The sequence below is a fragment of the Stegastes partitus genome, unplaced genomic scaffold, assembly GCF_000690725.1.
Source record: "Stegastes partitus isolate 25-593 unplaced genomic scaffold, Stegastes_partitus-1.0.2 Scaffold438, whole genome shotgun sequence".
Lineage (NCBI taxonomy): Eukaryota > Metazoa > Chordata > Actinopteri > Pomacentridae > Stegastes > Stegastes partitus.
Window position 1 is genome coordinate 56340 of NW_007578169.1, and position 26818 is coordinate 83157.

The 26818-nt window shown below is 39.2% G+C and overlaps 1 protein-coding gene across 1 annotated transcript in view; it reads right to left on the reverse strand.

Moving 5' to 3' along the window:
- The window catches only part of LOC103360425 (mannosyl-oligosaccharide 1,2-alpha-mannosidase IA-like), a gene marked incomplete at its 3' end in the record, with an annotated part of 135604 nt that overhangs the window by 49780 nt on the left and 59006 nt on the right, over nucleotides 1-26818 (reverse strand). The window contains exons 3-4 of the mRNA XM_008286171.1: nucleotides 20488-20603; nucleotides 10676-10756 (exon numbers count right to left, since the gene is read on the reverse strand). Of these exons, the coding sequence (XP_008284393.1) occupies nucleotides 10676-10756; nucleotides 20488-20603 (197 nt within the window). The remainder of the gene's footprint in view (nucleotides 1-10675; nucleotides 10757-20487; nucleotides 20604-26818) is intronic.

Below are 26818 nucleotides of genomic sequence, written 5' to 3' on the forward strand. Positions count from 1 at the left end.
CTTGCTGCCTCACTCAGTCCTTGTTTCACTAAGTCATTCTTCCTCTCCTCAATGTAAAACCCTTTTCTAATGCCAGCCAGCTACCTATTGTCACCGCACCGCTTCTTCTCTTTCAGCTATATTTTCCATTATCTGAACCAATGGCTAACAGCTGGACCACATTCTTTCTTCATGCCTCCTAGATAATTCCATCAGTGATCTCATTTGTTGTTCTCAACACAGCATGCCTCCTTTGTCGTCACTGTCTGTCCATCCACCTCAAGATGTTGTTTGTTTGGAGAAATCTACAAAGTGTTTTGGGCATATCTGTATCTAGACTGGATGTATTTTGAGTCTATTAATTAAAGCGTGATGCATGTTAATTGAGGGCAAACGAAGAAAAAAGCTTAACACATTTCAGCATGTCAGACACAATGAACTCTACAACTATTATTTGATCCAATACACAGAGGTTATCTTTGGTTTAGTGGCAGACAAAGGATTGTTAGTGTTGCCATTCTTACTCATCATTATGGCTGTTTTATTACCTCCGTGTAGTACTAGATGTAGACACGCTCTCAGGTCGTATTCGGCTTAATGTCACATTAAAAACTTTCTACATTGTGCCACGGGCTAACTGAAATCCAACAAAGAGTCCAAAGCTAGCTGAACCTGATTTTATTCAGTACTCATAATTCATTAACCCAAGGCTAACACTAAATGTTGGGTTATGAACCACATTTCAACAGAGCCCTGAGTGAACTTCTTCAGATTGCTGACCGCATATAACTAATTTTACTTCGGCAGTACACAGTCAAGTGCTTTGGTGTAAACCTTGACTAGCACTAAAGAATCTAAACTTTCATTTTGTGGGGGATACAATTCACTGGAGAGAGGCTCAGCAAGTCCAACTCCACTCTCTTTGTCAAATGGCTCTCTGATTCTTTAAAGCACCATCAGCAATTGCAGAATGCCTTTATACTGGATTTGATTTTCCACATGCTCAGTGTTCCTCAATCATATTGTGATAAACAAATGATGCTAAATACATATTTATAGTTATTTGGCGGCAGGTTATACGATGAAATTAGAGCTGCAACTAACAACTGTTTTCATCATAGATTAATCTGCAGGTTATGTTCTCTATTCATCAATCAACTGTTTGGCTTATAAAACATCAGAAAACAGTGAGAAAATGCTCATCATAATTTCCTCAATCCCAACGTGGTGTCCTGTAATATGTTGTTCTGTCTGACCAATAGTCTAGAACATTAAATACTAAATGTATTATAATAGAAGGCCCTGAAAGGTTGCATATATTGAAGTACTTCAAATCAGTGTGTCTAAAGCTGTGAAATGCATTCGGTTTTTCTTAATTTCTAGTTTGTAATCACAAGTTAATTGAAGGTTTCAGGGTCCATGTTGTCCCTCACAGTGACTGATTTTGAGTTTGTTTTTTGGTCAATAACTCAATTAGACTTACTTTGTGCTTCCCTGAAGCTGCCATTTTTAATACCCTACTTGTCTGTAATTGACTAATGCAAGTAAGAATGTTAATAAATGGCCAACACTATGTATATGGGCTTGTTTTTTCAATCTACACATAATAATTGGATTTAAAGTGCACAAAGAAGCCTTTATTCAGAAAAAAATATTAAAGAACCTAATTTGAATGGTTCTTTACAGTACCACTAAGAACTATCTTGAAAATGATTCCTTAAAAAAAATCTATTTTTGTGCAAGTTTGTTGGAGAAAAACTCTTGCACAAAGTTCTTGTGGAACTAAAAACGGTTCTTCCACGGCATCACTGTGAAGACTTATTTTTGGTTCTAGTTAGCACTTGTATTTTCCTGAGCAAAACAACCCGCCTGCGCAGGGCTAAGCATAGCATGTAAAGTCTTCTCACGTGTACGTCACATGTGCTTTTTGCGCTGGACACTCACTTAACATTTGTGATGAATCGTTTTGACTGTTGATGACAGTCATAACAGTTTGACTAAATCGTCTCTTTTTGTAAGAAAATAGAGTGAAGGAGCCCAAAAAATGTCTAAAAAATAAATAAATCTAATGTATTTCAGCAGGCAGCTGTTTAAGCTACCACCTTGTCAGGCATATGGCTGCATAACACATCCAAAAATAGTGCACATCTAGACTCCCTGCTGTTTCCCCAACTACACTTCAAGAACCGTCTACTTGCCTCTGGGCCAGTTACAGTCTGGCTCTTCGTTTCCCTGCCTTTATCCTAGTTTGTCTCTTGTTCTGTTTAATGCTGTATTCATGTCATATTAGACTGACTATGACTGTCAGCTATTGGCAGTTAAAAATGTATTATTATAAGAATTACAGCACTTGCAGGCTTTGGTTCACTTATCGTATCGAACTACAGTGTTCAAAAGCAGGAAGGAAAATGGAACATGACTTTTCCCTGTTGAATTATTTCTGAGAACAAAATTAGGAGAAAAGAGAAATGTGGCAAATGGCCAAAAGCAATTAGATTTAGTTAAGACTTACAGAACAAGCACTTACATTGACATGCATGTAACCTGGTTGGCACGTTCGTAACTGAAGTAGAGGAACAGCTGAAGAAACATCAGATTATTTTGCAGCAATAACATAAAAGCTGTGGTGTAATACAACCCTGTGTTAGAGATCTAACAGTCTACATGACAGCAATACTGCTATCCTTTAATGACCCTGAAATTACAGGCAAGAATGAAGCCAAATTACTTTCGAAAGCTTCAAGGAGCCCTACTGCAGTCCACCCAGTGTATTTGAAACAATATCAATGATCAGTAATTGTATGATTGGATCCAGAACGCGAAGGAGCCCGCCTGGCTGTAGATCACAGTGTTGCTGAGATTTGTGAATATACTGGGGAAAAGTCATTTTAATGGAGACCAATAAATTACTGGAGCAAATTGGCGAAGGCATGATGTGCTCTACGGAGCCAGACCCAGCTTCTTGTGCCATCTGATCAATCACTGACAATAAAAACCCCTCCGGAAATGAATCAAGGCCTGGCAAGAGGAACCTTACATTCAGCTAATTTCTGTTGTTCATGCCACGGAAATCCATAGAACAACCCAACTGTGCCAACCCAAATCAGTCAGATTTGTGCAGTGGTTCGGCTGATGCAGTAAAGGGCAAGACAGAAAAAAATGTAGACTCAAATGACAAGAACGCAGCCTTGAGTGGTAACATGGTGAATACAAAGATTATGTTTGTACAACATACCGGCAGTAACAAAGCTCCTGTTTCCAGCATGTTTTGTGTATGTTCATAATGGACTGATGCATTACAAGTCTGTTTTTGTATTTGTGCATGAAAAGAGACTGAGCCAGGAATGCGTATCTTCACCCTGGAAGTTTGTACTAGTACCGAACTGCTTTTCACGCTGATTGAATAGAAGTTTTTCACCACTTCTTGTAGTGCCAAACAATGCATTTTAAGTGTTACCTTTTGTAGCAGTTACCATGCACATTGGTCATTTCTTACATCATGTAAATGACTATAAACAGGAATACATTTAAATGTTTAGTACATTTGGAAAAGCAAAAACAGCAAGAGCACTGTTCTCTATCATGTTTTCACTGCACTCTTTGCAATAAATGCAATGCATAAAGTTGGCTGTTTTATCATTTTACTCAGGTTTACTTGCAGTCGCGTGGTGCGAACGATTCAGAGACTTGTGCAGTTTAGTTGGTAGTTATTGGTAGATAGATCCAAACAATATGCCATGGATTAATAAGGAGACTAAAAGCCTTGGCGATCACTACTATATTCTTTGTGTGCCACTCTCTTGTGCTGTTGCAATGCCTGAATTTCCCCTATGGTGATCAATAAAGAATTATCTTATCTTATCATACAATTTACTGATATTCAGAAATGCTTCAAATGCATCAGTAGAGCCGAGGGGCTGTGCACAGAGAAGCCTCTGGTTTCCACTTGAGACAGGCATGCGAGCAAAAGTCTGAAGAAAATAAAATAGGATGTTTTAATATTAGATGTACTTAAGTTGGAACCAAGTGATTTTATCTACATGAGTGGGACCAATGAAAACGTTTAGTCACACTTGATACATTTTTGGTTGCACACTGGAGCTGGGGATAGACTCTCAATGGAGGCGTCTTATCATGGCCAGTTTGGAGAGAAAGATGATTACAGCAAGTAATTACTCTCGCAGTGGTGGACGTGCCTATAGCATGTGAGTTATATTCTGTCAAAGCCTAAAAACAATGCGAGTATATGCTTTGGCAAATAGGTCAGAACATGTCTGTATATCGAGAATTAATTGTCAGATCATCCAAACCATCACAAGATGTACAGATGATTTATTCACACTTATTTCTTCGGCCTTCCTCCCAAATGGAACAAATTGTGTGAAGACGGTGGGGTCATCAATTATTCACACGGCTAATGCTCCTAAATGTATCCATTTTGCTTCTGAGGCACACAAATGCCCCTGCAGTCAAACTGTCACCTTTGCTTGACATCTTTATCTTTAAAGTGGGTCCATGAGATACCTGAGAAACAAGCCTCTGCTTTGGTTTCCCGCTGACAGGATTTTTGCTTTAATCTGGGTTGTTCTAAGGGATGAGGAGGCAGCTGGGACATTCATCCTTGCCATCACCAGATTACTCTGTCAGACACAACTAAAGGAGATTGGGATTAGTTGTCATCACAATCAAGCATCATCCTTTTTGTTCAATATAATCACTGAGGATGAAAACCTCATCTTATAATGTAGAGTGTCAGATTTAAACATCTGATTTTCACGGCATGAATTTGTTGATTCTTAGACACTATCATTTACACACGGCACTTCAGATGTCTTGAGGTTTTTATTGTTGCCTGTCAGTAGTATGAAATCGGAACATAGCACCTATCCCTTGATTTTTTTTTTGTATAATTTGAAACTTTTGCCATCACCGCCCCTTCTTTTCAATTCATTTCCTCCATCCATCACCATCTCCTTCCACACTTCTTTCAGATCCCTTCTCTTATTTTCCCAGACAATATCTTCTTTCATGCACCGCTTCCTTCTTCCTTTTTCCATCTCTCTTTCTGGCTTACCGGCTTTTATTCTCACTGCAGTCTGTCCTTTCTCTGTCCTTCCCTTCCTTGAAGCACTTAGCTTTGATTAGCAGGATGACTGGAAGCCTTTTGTTGTTCATCTTTCCATACATTGTTTACTTCCTTCCTTCCCACCATCCTTCACTTCTTCCCTTTCTTCAGCGGATGAGGTTACATGATGTGATCTGTATGCAGGCAGGGACGTTAAAAGCCTGCCAGTGGGGTGCATGCAGCCTGTACCAGCTGTACTTTTACTGATCAAATTTTCATCAAAAGGCCAGTCTTTTTGAGTCAGAGCCAGGCTACGGCCGACGGGAAGCGAGATAGGCAGTCGCTCTCCACCCCTACCTGATCCCTCTCTGTCTGCCTCCAACACCTCTCAGGACTCTTTGACTCCTCATCCATCACACTTCTTAAAAGTCTCTCTTTCCTCCCCAAATTTAGCTGGAAAATACAACTACAAAATGCATTTTAGTTCAGACTGCTGGTAGTTTGTGATATAAAGGATGATGTGGTGATGGACTTCAAGTTCTCTGATTTCCAGCCATCAACAGCAAGACATAAAAAAACAACAACAAAAAAAACAGCTAGTATATATGTACAAGTACAAGATGAAAGCAGTTGTGTTTCAGTTAACTTGACAAAAGCAGTATCAGTGAAATCCGCTCAAGTGTCTGTCGAACAGTAAACACAGAGCTGTTGAAGCTGAAAGGATGAAAGACAGTCAAAGGGTAAGTGGCACACACAATGACAGTTCAGCCACTTGCCATGCTCTTGTACCATCTGTGGCGCTTCTATTTTACCTGAAACTTCACCTGCTTTCATCTTTTCAACCTCAGCTGACAGTTCAGCTGCTGATATATAAACTTTATGCTCAACTGCCTCCAAGGCTTAGATTTGAAACTAAAATTTTAAATGTTTTAGACTTAAAAAAAAAGTTGCCTTTGAGATACAAACGACACTTCAATCATTTTCAAGTGCTTCTTATTTAACTGCAATTCCTCATAGGCGTCTCAGAGAAAACATTTTACCACATTTTAACCTGTTTGCTTTGTCTGTACCAGCAATTTAATGTAAGAAAGAAATGCTTGCAGTATTTTTACGAGATTTCGTGCTTTGTAATTGTTTTTGAACCCTCTGAAACCAAAAAGGTTTTACTCCTGTTACATTTTTACTCACTGTGGGTTCATTTTTCACTGCGATGTAAAGTCCTGCACCTCTATGGAAACAGCACAACTATGGCTAGAAGTAGAAAGAAGCTGTCTTTTGTGCCACATGACACATTCAAAAAGACATAAATCAGAGAAACTTTTTTTTTTCTTTTCTTCTTTTCCAGAAAATGGATAAAACCTGCAATCAACATGCACAACATTTTTTCCAAGTGATCCCAAGTGCTACCAATACTGCAAAAAATACATATAGATATATATGTGAACAAAGGCTCGACTTAGAACCGTAGCGGTCAGGTTAGACGCTCCAGTGTAGTCCAAGAAACTGAATGAGAAAACGGAAGTCTTTCATGATTGAGTATGTTGAGTGGGCCGAACGCTAGCAAGGTCTCCTGACGCTAATGAATCCATTTTCAATTCAGCCTGCAACACTACAAAATGCAGACAAAGACAAGAGGCTGAATGCTTTCTAAGGTCACATTTTAATCTGCAGTATTATTCTCTACATTCAGCTGGCAGCCTCTCTCTCTTCACTCAGTGGTCTCGTTGGGTTTGAGGGTTAAACATCTCCTCAGGAGGTCGGGTACAGTCTCATAATAGACACTCCAAATAGGCAGTTACATAACGTCCAGCGAGTGTTCAATTGTTATATGAGCCCGGAAAATGCACCTGAATGTGGGTTGAAACTAAGCATGTCAAAACGGAAAATTGGATTCATCTAAAACACCTAAAATGTATAATGTGATGATTCAAAACAGAGAAAGCTTTTAAAAATGTTGTATAAACTCTTGACAGTTTGTCGTTTGCAAATGCAGGTTTTCCAAGACTAGATGACATCATACTTGACCTACTGATCACAGCAATGTATCATACTGCTTGTTTAATGTGTGTATTGATTTGTTTTATGTATTCACTGTATCATTTATCAGTCGCTGTTGACAGATTTCTTGGGAATAGGACTAAACTTGGCTTACAAGTTGTGCTAAAGCTGCAACATTTAGGTAACAAATGGTCACTAAACACAAAAAGGTATTTTGATAACTGATCATTTTGTTGTTGTTGTTTTAATCATTTTTTGATTGATGATGCTGCTAAGGATCGGTTAGGTAAAATGATATAAATTTGCCTCCTCCGTGGTTAAAAGTTGCTCATTCCTTTACATCTTCTACTTCTCTTTCACTGAAGCTGCTGCAGTTTAACCTCCTTCAACGCCCTCAGACGTCTTTCAGCCATTCAGAGTCACACCACCAGCAACATTCACTCATGTCGTCCATCAAAAGCCTTCAGCCCTTCAAGGCCACCCGGCAGCTTTCTGTCTGTCTCCTCCATCCTTCAGAGGCCGCTGACCTGGAGCTGAAGGAGAGGGACCTCTCAAGGCTCTGATGAAATACAGGAGGGTCGTGAACTGAGCGGCTCTCATAAAAAAGAAATGAAGGCATAGGAGTGACTGACGAGAAGTGATGAGGAGTCATTTTGCCTCCACCGTTTTACACTTGCTGACAAGATTATCAGCTCAGATGATCCCAAAGCTAATCTTTTCCATGAAGCAGGTTTTCCCAATATTATGAATAAAGATCAGCGTAGAAGCTGAGTGCCGCCTGTCTGAAGCTTCTGGTGAACGACAGTTTGCAGTTTGTTGGACTGTTTCAGGTTATAATAATCTGTTTACAGTTTTATGTCACGTAGATTTACGTACAAAGAGCAACCAGTCTTAACTGGAACTTCATCACATGGCTGACAATAAAGCAGCCTGACCCAATAATGCTTCCAATCGATCTCTGCTCTGGAGCTGAAGTGATTAATGAGTCAATTAATCGATCGAAAGGAAAATCACTCAGCAATTGCCTTGATAACCCATTCATCATGAAGCAATTTTCCAGGCACATATTGTAATTAATCCCAGGTTCCAGGTTCTTACTGATAGAAAATGTGGTTTCTTTGGGGTTTTGCATTGATAAAATAAGCAAGTGAAGGAGATTTAGGAACTTTGGGGAACTTTTAAATGGAAAATATTGTGCTTTATCACAGCTTTGTGACATTTTATTAAGTTATCTAAGCAATTAATTGTGAAAAAAACGTTAGTTCTAACCGTCCTGTTGGGTAGGGTAAATATAAAGCACTGTTTAGGTTTAACATTACTTCCACACATTTACAGGCCTATTCTGCATGATTTAGGCAGCTGTAGCCGTAAACCCCACTGTCCACTAATTGCAGGGTTAGTGGCTCAATACCCGGCCTTTCCACATGCCCAAGTTTCCTTGGGTAAGCATGCAGTTTCTCCAAGTGGCAGACGAGCACCTTGCATGGCAGCTCTGTAGTGTGTGTGTGTGTGTGTGTGTGTGTGTGAATGGGAGGATGAGAAACAATGTAAAGTGTTTTGATTACCGCTAAGGTATAAAAGCACCAGAAGTGCAGATCGGTTAAGTGCAAACCATTTTTGTCATAGTGTTTCACTTTGTTATAAGCTTTGCTAAAGTACTAAAATGATGAATAAATTGTATATACTTGTGTTTAAAATTGAAGTGGCTCACTTGTCGACAGATCAGTATCAAGCTCTAAAGTAGTGCGCGAAGCTACTTTGGTAAAAAAAAAATAGATTAAAAAAAACGTGTTAAATAATGCTACATTTTCTTTGTCTTGTCCTACAACTTTGCAGATTTGCTACATGCTATTTAAGCAGCAATTACTGCTCATATTGGTGTTATTAATGCGTGTTTCATGCCACAGTCCTTACTTCTGGTAGTTGACGAATAAGAAATAGTGGTTCTCTAGATCTTCAGTGTGTGTTGAAGCGTTGAAATGCTCACTGAACTTGGAAATGGGTTTTGATCCCCAGTCTGACTCCTGCCTGAACTATCTCTACCTGCTAATAAAGAAGCACTTAGCCTCACAAGTCCAGTTCAGTCACCATTGGATGAAGTTAAAGATTATATGTGTGTGTAGGAAAGAGTGTATAAATCTGTCTAAAAACACAAGTGAACTTTGAAGATCTTTCAGTTTCTTAAATGCTTTGCGGGGCTTTAGGGTTGTAAGGATGTGCTGAGCCCTCCATTCTTTTGTGGGACCTTATCATCCATTAAGATAGTGAATCATGTAATTAAAAAAAGAGAAAGCGGATATGACATTGAGGAGAAGCGACTTTAACACACAGCCCCTGCATTAGTGGAGAAGCAAGCGCGTAATACTGCCGGCGTCATGTTCACAACCTCTTGTCACTATTCACACACACACACACACACACACACACTATGGACTGATTATGAGGAGAAGCTCTCTGGAATCTCTCTCCTCCCTCATTTTTCTGAATAAACCCAGTCTGAAGCAATAATTTGTCAGACACTTCACAACATCTTGTGTCCCCCAAGGGCACCAAGAACTCCACCTTTATTCTCCCTTTCACCTAACAAAGTAACTCTCTTTGAACATACAGCGGCTTTTAATCCATCTTAGGCACATTGAGGCAAGTAATGTTCTTGCTCACATTCAGTTTCAAGTCTGAACCCTCAACATATGCACAGCCACCACAGAAAACAAGATCCGACAACAACATTTAACGCTCTGAACCCCAAAGCAATTTCTGGGCCATTTTTGCTTCTGTTCCATTTTTACTCACTCTGGGTTCATTTTTCACTGTAATATAAAGTCCTGCACCTCTTTGGAAACAGCACAGCCATGGCTAGAAGTCGAGAGAACTCAAAAATGTATTTTGTGCTGTACAACAAAGTCATAATGTCATCAATTATCCGCTCTATGTAAGCACAGTCTGCAGTTCAGCTGAAAAGTCATCAATTTTTTTTTTTACACTTTTCTTGGATCACGTGACTTTCGGTCACAGCTGAGTCTCTATAGGCCTCTCGATTGCACAAAGGATCACAGATTTTTTTATTTATTTTTTAACAGAATGTGCTGCAAATGGTTTAGTTTAGAAAGTCAGTTTGTCTACTCCAAGTCCAACCACTCAGAGTCAAACCCAGCACAGCAGTTTCTCAGGGTCACTCAGAAGTACCTACCCTGGAGTACTGTGCAGTTGAAAATCTGATGATTCTTTATTTTTTTAAAGATTCTGGCACTGATAAATAATGCAAATTTGGCAATTTTTAAAGATACCATGCCTTCCAAAATTGCAGCTGGGTTTTGGGATTCAGAGGGTTCAGGCCTTGTTCTACTCAGGGAGGTTGGAAGCAAATCAATCAAAATAGACAGGAGGGCACCTATACTCAAAGGAGAACTTAACTGAGCCCTTGCATATGGAATACATTTAACTGTACTGCTTATTCAATGGGACGCTACGATTTGGAGTTTATGAAAGCAGGCATTCATTCACTCAGTCTCCACTGTCCATCATCGCTCTGGACCATCTGTTTCATCAATCAGCGAGATTCTCCTTCAAAGCCCCATTGAATGCAAAGGTGGAGTGAGAAAACGCTACAGGAAGCTTTATTATGCTCCTTACCTCTTTTCCAGACAGGTAGTAGGCAGACAGCAGACCTCCGACAAACCTGATGTTCACCTCAAACACAGACACTTCGGCATTCTGCGGCGGAGACAAAAGAAAAGAAAGGTGAGATGACAAACAGCTGACGACTCATGAATACACATTTCTCCTCCTACTCACTGTGAGTTAGGAAAGCATAAAAACTCGACACTGAAACGTTCCTGGACTTTTATTTGGCCTCAGGAAGGATTAGACTGAGGTGGGCTGTTCACAGTCTAGACAGATATTTTTGGATTGGCGCAGCAAACAGTTGCATAAATTTAAATACCGGTTTGCTCGGTGCTGCTATGAATGACTGAGTAGCCAAATGAGTGTGTCAAGACTGAGCAAGATGAATAAAGAGCTGTTGAGGAAGTGGCTTATCTAGCAAAGTTTTTTTTTTTTTCTTTCTTTTTTGTTGCATAAATGCATCTGTTTAGGGTAATTTGAGGAGTGAATACCTATGCTGCGTGAGCAGCTTCAGAGGTTTTTAACAGTTACCTGGTTTTGCTCTGCATTGTTGTGTGCCTGAGCCTTTATCACATAACAAAAGATTCCTGATTGTATCTCCCTTTGTGGCAGTATCTGGGTTTTTATGGTCCACTGCTTTGGTTAAGATTGAAATGTCTCAAGAGATATCCGATGGGCTGTCGACAAACCTTGTACGTACTTTACCGCCAGCAAGCCACATAAGTAAACTCCATAGCTATCCAGTACATGGACTAACTTTAATTTCCACACACATTCACAAATTCTCTTCAAATAAATTGCACCAGTCCCTAACGCATGATCTAACACCACCATCAGGACCAGATACCTACATATGAAAGTCCCCTCAGCTTCAGCTGCTGTGCTTTATATTCAGTGCTAATTGGTAAAATGCTAGCATGCTAACACAATAAACTACGATGGGGGAAGTAATGGCAACATTCCACGGATCAGTCACAACATTAAAACTACTGACAGGTGGAGCAAACAACCTTCAGCAGCATTAACAGGACTGTCCCCTAAGTGCTTCTTTCAACCTTTCAGCCTCCATTGTGGTCTAGGATCTGACAGGTTTGAACGTTAACTCCAAGAGCTATAGTTAGTGCAGTATAGTTCAGGGGTATATGGTCAATTTCAAAAACTAACCGGTTAATAACTTGTGGTTCATTTTAGGATTTTTCAGGTTATTATATAGAAAGACAAACATTGCATCATTCTGACCTTTGATTCATGAGCAAAATTTTAAAAAGTTCTACACATAAATCTGCTAACAAACTACAGCCTCCCCAGCCCAGCAGATTTACTCCAGGCTGTAACAGAACAGTGACATCCCCTCCAAAGTCCAAAGATACCAAATACTGCTGTAAGTGACAAAGATAAAGGGTGCTGCATCTAAAAATACAATGCCTCTATTTCTAGACAGAGATAATGGGACGAATAATAACGAAAATTGTAACTTTGTAAAGCCATTTGTCTCAGTAGCAGAACAATGGAGCTTCATCTCTCTCACGTCAAGTCTTCATAAACAGATTCCTGAGTCAGATGAAGTTTTTGTGCTTGACTGACAGCTCTCATAAGTCAGTGCTGTCGACCAGAGATAGGACAATAGACTCTGTCCTGTGGAAAAACAAATTATATGCCAGACAAAATGTGTACTGTCATTTTTTCCCCCAGTCTGAGTGACTGATTGAGTAGGTAGATTGTGTAGCTAATTCGTCCTAATTAAAACTGAATTGCTTCTTCTACAACACTAAGGAGGCAGTAATGCAAAAGCACAATATTATTTCCTCCTACTGCCCGCTGTATATTAGCACCGGCAGTTTTATGTTGTGTTGTTTTATTCCAAAACGTATTGAAAGCAGTCATCCTGTAGTATCCAGTGTGACAGCCTTTAGCACCCATCACCGCTTTAAACCGTTGGACAATGACCCACTGAGTCAGCAGTTGTGTGACATTATCTCATTCCTGACAAAGCTGGCAGGCAAGAAGTCAGGATCCTGATGTTGCAACATTCAAGCCATTACAGACCACACAGGAAACTGACTAAGCATGGCCTTTTCCTAACAGAGAACTAATTAAGGGCTGCAGCAAGATGAGCCAATGAGATAATGTTCCATGTAGAACTCTGTGGATCAAAGTGTCTCTGGTTGTAAAATGCTAATGTATTGCTGGTCCCACTCCTTAAAATGACAAACAGATAACACGACCGTAGTCAAAGTGTTTGTAGCTCACAAGTTGCTGCAGAGAGAAGTCTCAGGAGTGGAATGAATATTTTTGCCCCTTACATACATTTTTAAAAGTTGCTTAGCTGCTTAAGTGAAAAAATATGTTAGTGACTTGTGTGGAAATGTCATGTTTTCTCAGATTTTGAGCCAGACAACGGACACTGCACAATGAGCCTATGAGTTCCCATTACTACCTTAAAATCCTACATTATTGCTTAATAAGCTTAATAAGCTTACAATAAGTGCATTAAGACAGGCAATGTCCAGACATGTGACCAACAAAAACAAACAAAGAAAACAGGAAAATAATGTAAAATGTTTCATACTGAATACCTCTGACAGTGTTTGCCGTGCTTATGTGGAATTACAAGAGTCACATAAACTGCCAGGGCTGCATTTTTAATGAGGTTTTAATCACAACTGTGATTTTGGCCTCCCACAAATAAATGAGCACGATCAACCATGGTAATGACATTTAAAATGCTCCATTAATGGAAAACTCTGCTAAAAGGAAACAGCCCATGTAGATAAAATCACTTGGTTTCAGCTAGAGTAAATAGCCTACCTAGCTTCTACCGAAACCAGCATTTGAGGTGTTTAGAGAATCCGTAGACTGTGTCTTTCAATAAGCAGACGTTCAGTAAATGAGGCATTTTGGGTCCAATTTTATTTTGATTCTGCCTCTAGGAGATGCTCTAAATTCAGGTGAAGCTTATTTTAAGCCCTTTTTTAATGCAAAGATTTCTACAAGCAAACATAGAAGTGGAAGCAATGATCTGCTCATTAAAAGATATTATGCTCCTTAAGTCAAATAATAATCATGATAACTAATTATGATCTCAAAATTGTTTTAAAAAAAATCTGATCATTTTGGCCATCCTTGTGTAGCCCTGTAAACTTCCTCCTACAATTTAATGCAGCTCTTTCTGTTATATGATTATCTCTGCTCCTCCTCTGAAGATTCATGGCGCTGCAGAGCGAATGACTAGAGGTGGGTGACAAATTAAAGGAAAAGACATGAACTTCCAGTCGACTGTTATGCTGCGGGAGACATTTTGCTGGCATAGTTTGACTCCATTTGTCTCTTTGGAAGGAAAGGTCACTGCAGCTCAATACAAAGTTGTTCTGAGTGATCACCTTTATGCTCTGGTGAAACATGGGATTGGTCTCTTTCAGGATGACAATGTTCTCATCCACAGGGCACGAGGGGTCGCTGAAAGGTTGGCTGAGTATAAAAATAATGTGAATCATATATTATGGCCTTCACAGTGGCCAGAGCTGAACCTAGTGGAACGCCTGTGGGACATTTTGGACGAATGTGTGGAATATCTTTTGGAAGAATGGTGTTGTTCAGTCCAGTAGACTTCCATATACTTAGATGATCCATAACAGAACCTGGTGAGAACCCATGCTGCACAGGGTAAACATGCAAACTCCATACAGAAAGATCCCAGCTGAGATTCCAACCCAGGACCTTCTAGCTGTGAGGCGACAGCCCTCTTATACCGTACTAAGACACTTGACATAGTTTTTTCCTTTAACTTTTCACCCACCTGTGTGTGGTGTGTAGGTCTGTTGTTGCGTCAGAGGGTACAAACCATTAGTCATAAACTCTCTATACCCAACAACCTTTTTCCATAGCAGTTCTAACAACTATAAAAACATGGCAAAATATATTTCATTGATTACCCTCTGCCCTCATTTTGCTCCGTGCTTGTGTTTAAATGCAATTCAAAGCTGCTGAGAACCTTTGTACTTAAAGTCAGTAGTACTGATGTTGCCAGAAGACATTGGCAAACTTTCCTGGCTAGCTTCCTCACTGCTGTATTCAGAAGTTTGAAGCAATCTTCATTATTTGTTTACAAAACCTTTGTCTTTCTCACTCTCTTTTGCTTCTTTGATGGTTTCTTTGTCTTAAAAGCAGGTAGGTGAAAGGCATCATTTTTAACTCTAACACCTCTTTTTGAGAAAGTATTTTTAATACTGTTTTTACTCCAGTTGTTGGAAGGTAATTGTTGTTCACAAAACACGTCAATCATTGTTTTTTTGGTTTCGCAATATTTGTCCCACTCTGTCATATGTGATAAACCTTCTTCTGTTTATGTAATATTTCAGAATATTTTCAGAAGAATGTATTTTTAGAAAACCTTCACAGATTCAAACTTGCATTAGCTAACTTGGCTGACATTTCCAACCCTTTTGAAAGGTACTTTCACAACAGCAGCCTGCCAGGTCTTTCTATTAAAAAGCACTTATTGTAAAGCACATGCACAGACTGTGGCGGATCAAAGCCAGCTTTACGTCTCAACAATATGCTCCTGCAGCAAATGAACAGCAAAACAATGGCTCTCCTGCTGATTCAATGCTGCTTGAGTGACAAGACAACTGCTGGCAAATACTGTAAATCAGGCAGGATTACGCACAAAGCAGTGCCACTGAAAATTCAGATGTGGCAACCCTTCACAAGTGTATGAGCTGAAACACCAAACATCTACGGTTTGGAGTACAGTACAGTGATGTGGATTAAAGCGCATCTGAAGGCATAATTACCAACAGTACTCGATGTTTATTTCATGTTTGGTGCACAAATGTTTAAGTGCCAGAACCACACCAGACTCCTCAAGTGATATCTGTAAACACAGCCACATTTGAAGTCACAAACACCCTCAAAGAGAAAGAATTTGTTTTTCGGTTTCTCTTTAATGAGGAGCTCTTACCAGGGATATTATAATGAGGATGGCTCTACAATAAAGGCAAACATCAAAGAAAAGGGGCAGAGTGTGTGTGTTTTACTGAGAGATATCTACATGTGCCCATGTCATTAAGCTCATCAGCCAAAGCAGGAAATTAGCACTGAAAGCAGAGTCCTATTACAGCTATGATGCCTTTAATTCGAACTTCCTTCCTTAGAAGAAATTCCCCATGAAAGATTTTACAGAGCTCCAGACTGAAAGCATTTTTCTCTTGTGTGCAAGTAAAAATTCTGTGTGTTCGCATTTGTGTGACTGCACGATGATCTTTAGGCTATTTTGATGCCCGTCCGGCCAACAGGGTTACTGTGTTTGCCACTGTGGCTGAAAGGAGCACTTTTCTTCTTCACTCACTCACTCAGTCAGTCGTCCCTACCTGCCTGACACTGAAACAATCCATTTACCAAGTTATCGTGTTCCACGGATGAAGAAACAAAATGAGGAGAGTAAGGAGGAGGCTGTGGAGAGGAAAAGATTGTGACTCAGACACACCTGATGATGACAGCGCTTGTTGCAGGGAGAAACTAACGGTAACGCTGAAGAAGAAAAAGTGCTACATTCAAACACAATGGCTAATGCAGGGCCAGGGCTTCAAAATTAAACAAATATTACAATGTTGGCTTCCACAAATATATGAATATGAACAACTGAGATATTGGCACTGAAAATGCATGACTGCCCATAAAAAGAGGCTCATGCAGATAAAACCTTCTTAAAGTGTTTGTGCTGTAGTAACTGAGTGGGGAGACGAGAGGCTTCTGTGTGCAGTGGACTAGCTAGCGTCTACCGAAGCCTGGATGTGACGCATTTAGCAACATGCACATGTTAGTGTCTGGAAATTGATCACCTTTTGATAAGATGTTCAGGAAGTAAAAAGTTTAGCCTGTGTCTAGTTTACAGGAGTGACAAAATAGCCGTATTTTGCATATCGTTATTTTGTAAATACCAAGTCTTTTGGCGGCGCGCATGGACGCAGCAGCCCCTTCAGGACACAGCGAGAGTGAACTTTTAGTGTCTTATCCCAGACGGGATAAGACACTAAACTTGCTGGTTTAATAATCCTGAAGAAACGCTCTCTCATCTTGCTTGTACTGCTGTGTATGTACAGCAAAAATGACAATAAACCTGATTTGATTTGAGTCACTGTAAATGATTACATTAGTGCAAACCTGAGCCTATAGCATGCTGTAATTGGGACAAAACCAAAGCATGTGCTTGTGCAACCAAATGGGAAAGTTGGTGGCTACCAGTCTGAGCCCAGTTTTGTGTAAGACAGTTTGCTCAGTTTCCACAGTGTAGTATGTTATTCTTGAAAATAACACGACTACAATAAATCAAAGGCCCTTCTATACGTGGTAATAAGTGCTGTATCAACAGAATTTTAATCTGATGAATCAATATTCCTAAATTAACCATTAAGATGCTGTGTACCTGCTTTCAACTTTGAGGGAACTGAAGATTAACGCGGAATTGTGTAAATATATGTGTTTTATGTATGTAAACACTAAGTAATTCTGTAAAGTTCTGTTCTAACACTAACATTTTGGATCCATTAGAAATCTCAATTTTATGTTTTATTGATAACATTAATTGAACAGAAGTTGGACTCCTGTGGATTTCCTGTGGACACACACAACATTTGTCATTTGCTTATGTTTTTGCGACTGACTCATCATCTAAATCATCAAAAGTGCTTCCATCAATTCATTTTAACCATCTTGGAAAAATGGTCTCAGTAAGTGAACTATGACTCATTCCCAGCAGAGTCATGTAGAAGCCTGGATAAGTGTTTCAGACAATACGATCTTCCAAGCATCAGAAAATTACATTAAGTTTTATATCATGCCATTAAGGATACGTTTACAACATTAGAGTCCCTGCAATTTTTGGCTTGTTACGTTTATGATATTAAGCCTTGATTGCACTACTCATCATGAGTTTAATGCTTGATTTCAGCACAAGCTGTCGGGCTAAAAAACAAAAGAGGGGTGATATTTGGATTTTCAAAAATGCAAAGAATCACTTCAAACACATGTTTACCTTTTTGGGTTACTTTTTAAAATAACTGCAATGTTTTACTGTCATTAAAACTGTTCCTCAATATTTTCATGACTTTTTATCAAACATGAACACATGAAAACCTTCGTGGAACAACATCTAAGAGTGGACCAGTGTGTCTGGTTGTTTAGAAGAAACAAAAATGAAATGTAAAAAATATTTGAAGATATTTTTTCTTAATATAACTGCAAATCCGTATTTAATTTTACTTTTTGTTCAATTTTTTTCTTAAACGCCAAGGGTGAACCGACCACCCAGTCCAATGTCTGCCTGGAGACTTCCATAGCCTCCAATGAATATATATGTTAACACAAATGCAGAGATGCTCAGCCTTTCCTTGTTTAAAAAAAATACAACTGAAAAGTTTAAACATTTAAACATCTAATTATTACCCAAATATTCTGAAAGTAACCGAGCTACTCAATAAAGTAGTTTTATTTTCAAATCCTTAAATGGCATGGCTGACGTGGCCCATGCACTAATATCATACACCTATCAAGAACTGTAGCATCAGCAACAACATGGTGTATTTCACAGATCTGGATACCCAGTGATGTTTTCATTTCCCATTAGGTGCCTTTACATTTAGCTGTGTTCCTATCACAGTAGTATGAACTAAGATGAGTGTGAATTTAGAATTGTGCACTCACACACCATGGCCACCAAAAATCTTACGTTATTACAATTTACCGAATCAAACCTACATTTGGTGAAAGTCAGTGAGACATGTCCTCGCTCATTTTGTCATGTGTTGGCTTTAAGTGTATTTACTCAGACTATTTCATACATTACTTCATGTACATAAAGACTACAAGAACAGCCATTAAAGGTTCTTATAAAATGGCTCAGATGAGTTTCAAGCTCTCTCTGAAAAGCAGCATTGTGTGATCTATGTAAAGACACATTTTTCTCTATTTGCTAAGCTTACAGTAGAACTTTATGACTCCGAGGAGTCCTTTGTAAAAGAATATGTCCTTGGAAAGGAGCTTTCGAGTTTAAGTGTCTCTTTGTGCTATCCCAGTGAAGAACTAATCCTGTAGCTGTGGGTGTTGTGGATTGAAAGCTTTTTGATTCTCAATGATGGCAGGATGTAGCACTGATCACATCTGCATTTCACACACACGTGCACACACACACAACAATCCAAGTCTAAAGTATGATTCATCTTACCTTCACTAAAAGATTGCTATACACATTTTTTCCTCGTGTATTACTTGCATCATGTGATATTGACCGTAAACCCACCTTCTCAAACTGAAGGCAGATTTTATTATCACTCCTGTGTGTCTGTCAGCAACATGTCTCAACATGTGAACGGATTTGGCTGAAACTCAGCTGACAGGTGGTGATCTAAATATGGGATTTCTGCCAACAGATGACTTTCATTGTTGAACTGTTGCTGTATTATTTGTTGCATTCAGGAAGTCGGCAGCATTTTTTTCACTTGCTGTTAGTAGGATACTCAAATACAGATGGCAAACTGAAAAAGATTTATTCAAAGTGCCATTCAAAAAAGTAAAGATCATCTGTCCTTCTAGTTAACCCTCTGAACTCCAAAGTCACGAGCACTAGGTTTGAAAAGCATGTCATCTTTCAAAAAATGGCAAAACTACAGGAATTATCAGAGCGAGAGACTGTTAAAACAGAATCGGTGTATTTTCAACTTTTCGACAGTCCTTAAACTAATCATATGTCACATACAGTTATGTTGGTAAAATTAACTACACCTATACTCACTAAAATCATTTCTTTATTCATGTCTGGGAAGATTCTCAGTCATCCAGGTCATGGTTATTCTCGTAGATTAATCATAGCATGGACTAGCTTGAGTTTCTTGAATTCCTTCCTTTATACATGTTGCATTCAAAAAATTACAAAAATGAACAACCAGATTATGTAAAAAAATAAAAATAAAAATAATAATAAATCTGTTCTCGGCACAAGTGGGAAGCTGGAAGTAACTCAGCAGGGGCTTTTTGGCTGAACTGCAGGCTGTGTTTACACAGAGCAGAGCGAAGACAAGTATGGAAAGTAATTAGAGATACTGAGAGGAAAATAAACACACTTGATCAATAAAATAAAAGCGGTATGGGGTAAATAGTGGACCACTTCGTCCACACATTGTTGGAATAGACATTCAGCATGGTGAAATATCTTTCTAGAGTTAATATGCAGAGAAGTGTGAAAGATGCAAATATCTATAGCACGGGGTATTTTTAACATCTGTGGGAACAAAAACAGGTTTGTATCAATTTTTGTAAATGATGGAAAAAATTAACTTCTGTTTTTCATTGTAAATTTGTTATGTTGCAACAAAAAACACTTTTGAGTTCTCTTTACTTCTAGCCAGGGTTGTGCTGTTTCCATAAAGGTGCAGGACTGAATAGGACTTAATGTTGGATTCAAATATGAGCCCACAGTGAGTAAAAATGTGACCGAAACAAAAAACACCAAGAAACTACTCGGGGTTCAGAGGGTTATGTAACTTCGTAGCTGATATTTTTTTGCTAGTTTTGTTTTGTTCTATTTCACCTCCATAGTTATTTGGATGTCAGATACTTTTAAAAAAAAATCTTATTCACATATATTATAAATTAGTTATTATGCAAATTTAAAGGTGTTTGTTCTTTCACATGAAAAGACTGTCAATAAATGGAAGCCTGTCTTTGAGGCTTCCTTCTACCATTTAAGGTAAGTAATTAAAATCTTAATTCACTGAATTATGAACACATACACACACACACACACACACACACACACGTATCCTTACCACATTGAAGTCAAGGTTCTTCTCAACCCAGTCAGTAGCAGCATCAAACTCCTCAAACATTTCCATGATATAGAGGGTATCCAGAGCATCCACTATTGTCGCTCCCTTTATACTGCCTAAAAGAAACACAGACAAAAATGACGGTAGATTAGATCAGACATTCTTCCAGTTTGCTGTCTTCCATTGTGTGTTTTACAGATAATTTATCTGCTAAAAACAGAAGAAAGCCAGGGAGGAAGCTGAATAAAAAAAACCCTTAAGTTTAACCTTTTCAAACAACTAAAACACTCCCATGAAGTTTCTTTCAAATGCTAAAAGCTTGTTAGTCAGCGTGCTATTCCTTTTAAAAGTATGAATGACAACAGGTGTTGGTGGCAGACTCGCTAAAAAAGGACTGAATAAACAGCAGAAGTTAAGAGTTACGTTTGGAGGTTGAATAAATTATTTTGCTCGACAGATGGTGAGAGGTAGCGATTATCGGCGCTGATGAATCGTCAGGAGTATTGCTCATCTCTACTGATTAGCCTCATAGCAGGAGGGAAGACACACAGAGACACACAAACCATCATTTTAGCGCTGTCATTACCCAAACCCCCTAACAAATCTAACACCACTCCAACACCTTACTCTGTGTATGTGGCAGGGAGTTCAATAAATCATTAGGCATGCAGAGCAGAGTCCTCAGCGAACCTTTTAGTCCTCCCATACTCGTTATAAACACAAGACCTCATATGTAGGAGCTATCTGACCACTTAGAGGTTAGAAAGAAAAAGGCAAAAGATGGTGCCGGAGGATGGGTGGGGGCGAGGGGAAAAGGAACAAGGCAATAAGTTAGACAGAGAGAGCCGAAATGAAAACATTAATACATCAGCGTCAGGAGGCCGACCTACAGAGAGAGGGGCAGGGAGTAGAGGTAGAGAGGAAAACAGCGAGAAGGAAAAATGCTGAAATAATAATAAGGACAGAAAAACAGTCCAAGCCATTGGAGAAAAGGTTCGCGAATACTGTGGTTACAAAGTGGAGTCAAGATGAAAGCTGGAAAGCTGCTGGTTTGTTATTGTGTGGATCTTTTGGTTCGTGTCCCTCTGTGAGCGGTGGGACGATTCAAAAGCAGCTAAGAGCTTTCCATTAGACACAATGCTGAATCATCAGCTGGAGCTGCAGAGCGACTCTTGACCGTCAGAGCTAGCGCTGTGCTCACTCTCTGACATGGAAATATAAAGAGTATGTTATTATATTCTATTTCTGACAACTGTTAGTAGTTGTGAACATGATTTTGAGTAGAAACATGAGACACTTGTGTGAATAATACTTCCGGATAAACATGTTAACAGAACACACTCATGACGTTTCTATTTCTAGATATATCAAAGCTCTTGAAGGAAAAATATATGTCCAAAACAGCTTTGCTACAAATATATGTATGTTTATTTATATCCATATATATGTAAAGGGACATTGAGCCTTGGCAGACACGGCTGGTATTAAAAGTACTGTTTTAAGAAACATGCACTGGTATGATTCCACTTCTGTGTGTTAAGTACAGAGCTACAACCAGAACAACTGCAATTAGCTTCACCATAAAGACTTGAACCTACGACAGCGCCAGGCTGGCAGTGTCTAAAGTTCAAGGAAAAAGTTCAGCTGCAGAGTTATCACAGTGAGGATGCCAGTTTTGTGCCTGGAGAGGGGCCTATATAAAAACATGTCATTACCGATTATATCTATGAACTCTGTACCGTACTACAAATCAGATCCGACTTAAGCACTGCCCTTTAGAGGTGTTTTCAAGCGAACTTTTCAAAGTTACTGCCTTCTGTCTTCATGGTAAGTCTTCCAAGATGAAGCAAGTAAACTGTATGAGCAGAGTGTTTATCATTAGAAGAAGACAAAGATGATGAAAATGAAAATGATGAAGAAGAAGATAAAGATGAAGCAGAAGAGGCAGAAAGACAAAGAAGACAAAGAAGTAGAAGGCGACAGAGGTAGACAAAGAGAATAACAGATGAACATAATAAGGAAGTAAATGGAGAATCACATGTATAGGGCATGACGTCAATATCAAAACTGGAACAAACGTGTAACAAAAGGTTAACACCAAACCGATGAACTAGTGCCGATCTAGCAACAATTTCCATGTTTTGTGAAACTCTGACCCACGTTAAAGAGGCCGTATGTAACTAGAGGTGTCAGCAGATCCGGTTACTGCTGTAGACACTTGTCTTTCCTGTTTTTCATCCATCTCTTCGGTCCATTGAAGCCTCCAGAGCGACAAAGAAAGGACAAGACACTTTCCTACCATCCATTGTCTTGTCACTGTGCTTCCTTCCCCTTCACTGATCTTCCTGCATCTGTCTGTGTGTGATGTGTGATACAGATGGTCAACGAGTGACTGGAATACTAATGCTAAATGTAAATAAAAGAAAAAAGGTCTGTGCGCAAAGTATAGGTTTGCAGAAAGCAATGGCATTTGTACTTTGGAAGAGGAAAGGATGCCCGGAGATCTGAACAAACACAGACATGTTGATTATGGACAGGCCTGGGCGGTAATATTCGGGCTGTAGTTGACCGAAGAGAATCGTGGTTGGCCCAATTTATGACTACTCTTCAACCAGACGATTGATGGCAGAAAAACAACATGCATGTTATCTGTAGATTCATTGAGTGCTCTCTACCTGCTAGCCTTGTGAACCTAAATAAATAAGAAATAAACATAAAAGGCTGGTATTTGCAGGATGTTATTGCTTTTCAAATTAATTATTCTTTACTAAAATATAAACAGCAGACTGAGCAAAACAGCTTCTGATCGTATTGATATGATTTCTGAAACTATATCAAAGGAGGAATATAACACGGACAAGTTAGCACACCGTTTTAGATGATCTGCCATGTTGGGTTTTGAGCTGTGATATGACAACTTGACTTTAAAGCCATTGGTTTTAAAGAGATACAGCCACACTGATGACTTCTTTGACATGGTGTGAATTAATCTGGAGCCGCTAAAAGGAAGTAAAAGTTAAATAAGTAAAACTATAAAATTGCAGAGGTGCTCACAAGTGGTCTGTTTCACTAGTTGCCAAAAATAACGAATTAGTTCTGGAAGGCTGTTGATGTCTTTTCTTAGTCATACATAGCAATTAAAAAAAATAAATGTTGGTTGGTCAAAACAAATGTTCTGAAGGTGTCACCTTGGGAAAACGGTGATTGACATTTTTTTAAATTATTTTTGAGATTTTATACTAAATGATTACGAACATAACGAGCAGACAGATACATAATAAAAAATAACTGCACATTGTGGCGCTAGATTTTCTGGTTCCTCATTGCAGAGACGATACTAATTTTGTGGAAAAAAAGCTCTGTGATGTTAGCTAAACAGCTTGTCCAGGGCCATGATGGCACAGTAAAGCAAGAATCTGCTAAAGTCAGCTTGTAACCAGATCCAGGATTTGTGTCAATGTCCAGATGGGAGGACTATAAAAAAAACAAAACAAAATGGGATTCAGCTGAGGCTTGCGAGGTTGAGAGAGCAAACTTTGATGATCTTGGAGGTGATGTATGTGCTGCTGAGGATTTTGTTTCTGTTGGCGACTGGGAGCATGGTGAGACAGCAGATGGCTCAGCAGAGGGCAGTGTCTATGATGCTTCTGTAAAGCATGAGCAGTGGTGGAGGAGGATAAACATGATGATGCTTCTATAAAGACGGAGCAGTAGGGGAGGGAAGACTTTATGCTATTTGCTGTAGGCGGTGGGTTTGTCACAGTGGGAGAATTCTTACATTAGTAAAAAATTATTTTCACAAATCCACAAACGAGTGTTAAAACTCAAAGCAACAGGCCCAGTCTCCGTCTCCGTTTCTAGAAACAGAAAAATATGTTGGAGATCAGAACAATATTTTTATGCTGGAAGCTCATTTCAAGAGTTTCTCTTACAGTATTGCTGGCCGGCAGGGTCTGTCTCCTTGACTCCATCCATTCATTTCTGATGAAAGACTATTGTTTACTTTGTTTCCCTGCAAGTGCTGCCAGTGTGATCGCATACCTTGGGGATATCACTCTTTCTTTGGCTTTGTCATTTATTAGGGCTGCATGCCAGCGGTAAAGCTTAAGAATGGAATAGGTCTTTAAGAGAGTGGTTGAAAAACAAAATGGATTGCTCAAAGAAAGCAAGGCTATCCTGTTTTTAATATCACCACAATCTGTGACAAGACTAGACGACATGCAAACAAGGGTGCGTCAACATTTTCTCCAAGTGTTGCCCAAAGCAAGTTTTTCTTGTTTTGAACTGATGGAAGGCTGGCTCACATTCTGTTTTTGGTATTTTCATTCACTATGTTTCCATAACACATTTTGAAGTGTCCAATAAGAGAAAGTAGATGGAAACAGCTACAATCAGAAAACAACTTTAACTGATTACTTTTATAGTTCCTTGAAGGGATTTCATGAATTAAAAAGGAAGAGGTAATGCACTTCATGGGTGATTGAAACACTTCTTGATGTAGCAAACTTCTAACTCACATTACAGATCAGTTGTTTCCGCTCCTTTCATTGCCTGTGTCTCTGAACCAGGTCACATTTGGAATGCAAATTTCACAACATTTTTATTAATCAATAATCAATCAATCATGAAAATAAATAAAGTACATTGGACCTTAATCATGTGCTGATAGGAGTTTGTTTAACCACAAACACGTGACTCTTCCCGCAAAAGCAAGTCAGTCACGTTGGCCACGAGGCTGGAGAAATGCTATCCTTGTAGAATCCGACTCATTTTGAATTGTCAGGCTTTGGCTGGAAGCAATCCACCATTATAGGAGTCAATAGCTGACATGAAAGAGTAATTGTAATTTGCGGAGACTTCTATCCATTTTCTATCTCTTAGATGGCCAAAGTTCTTTTTTTTTTTTCATCTTCTACTTAGCCCCACTGTTATATCCCCACTTTTTGATGGTACTATGCAGTCTAGTTTATTAACCCCAAAGCAATTAATGGAAATCAGCATGTTACTTCTTTGTTTGTTTTTTTTGTTGTTGTTTTTTGGCCTAACATTTTCTTGACAACTCTATGGAAACAGCCATTGACAGACTCATGAGGGACAGAAAAAAAAAGGATCAGAATCAATGTAGCAGTAATGTCATGAATTTTTCTCTCTAGTCAAACTGTTGTGTCAATATTATGACCTTTGTAGCTGGGCTGCTAATAATGCAGTCAGTAATTCAAATTTTCAGACTTGAGGCAATTTATCAAATGTCCCATGGCTCACTCTGGAGCCACAAGGGGCGATGTAAAACTGTGACAGATGTAGCAACATTCTAAGACCTCGAAACCAACTCTGATGTGCAGAATTGAATTTATAGAGTTCTTCCTTTAAGACCATGAACAGCAAAACCAAGTTTCTAGATCTGCATCGATCCCTGAAGGATGATTCCAGTGTATCCTTCTCCTATACAGGTAAGAATTTAAGGAAGACAACCCTGCTGCTCATCCCTACTGATGCTGTCAAATCCTGCTAGAAGACTACACGAGAATAATGTTTCCCAGTTTTTGACCTAACCTCTAAAGCAGAGCAAGAGAAAGGCAGAAATTGACGAAAACATGAAAAATGAAAGAAATACTGTCCTCAGAAGACAAGAATCATTACCTTTCTGTTCTGAGACTGAGAATAAGAATAGATGGAAGAGGGATGGCAGAAGAATGGGAGACTGAAGGTCCAAAAGTCATTAACCAACAGTTTCCCTCTGTTCCTGTGAAACACAATCCATCCAGTTGTTCCTCTTCCAACATCCACTTGTCTTTTAATGAGGTATACATCAATCTTTTCTCATTCTTCAATTGCTTCCCTTTACATTCCAAAGAGTTTCAGCAGTTTTTTGCACCCCCCCTTGTTTTCCTTTGTGTCCTCATCCAATCTTTTTTTTCATCTTGCTCCTCTTTGATTTTTTTTTCCTCTAACAGAAAATGAGTGAGGATGGGTGTGATGGATGAATTAAAAAAGAAAGCAGGACACCTCGCAGGCATTGTTTATCACCTACATAGGCAGATGTCCTTACTCTGCACTGTACACACAACCACACAGACACACTGTACAAAGAGAAGTATTCAAGTGCAATTTAGAGCTAACAACATCATCATTAGCCAGGAGAACTAGAAGTGTTCCTCCCCACTTAATCGACACTAACTTATTGCAGTCCTACTTCGTACACTGTGCCACTGTAAGTGTGTGTGTTAGACAGCAGAGTGATGCATTGTTTGGTTGTTCAGAACAAAATAACCTTCACTTCACGCAATCAGGCGGCAAAGACAGAGCTGTAATCTGTGATGTGGGTGTGTAC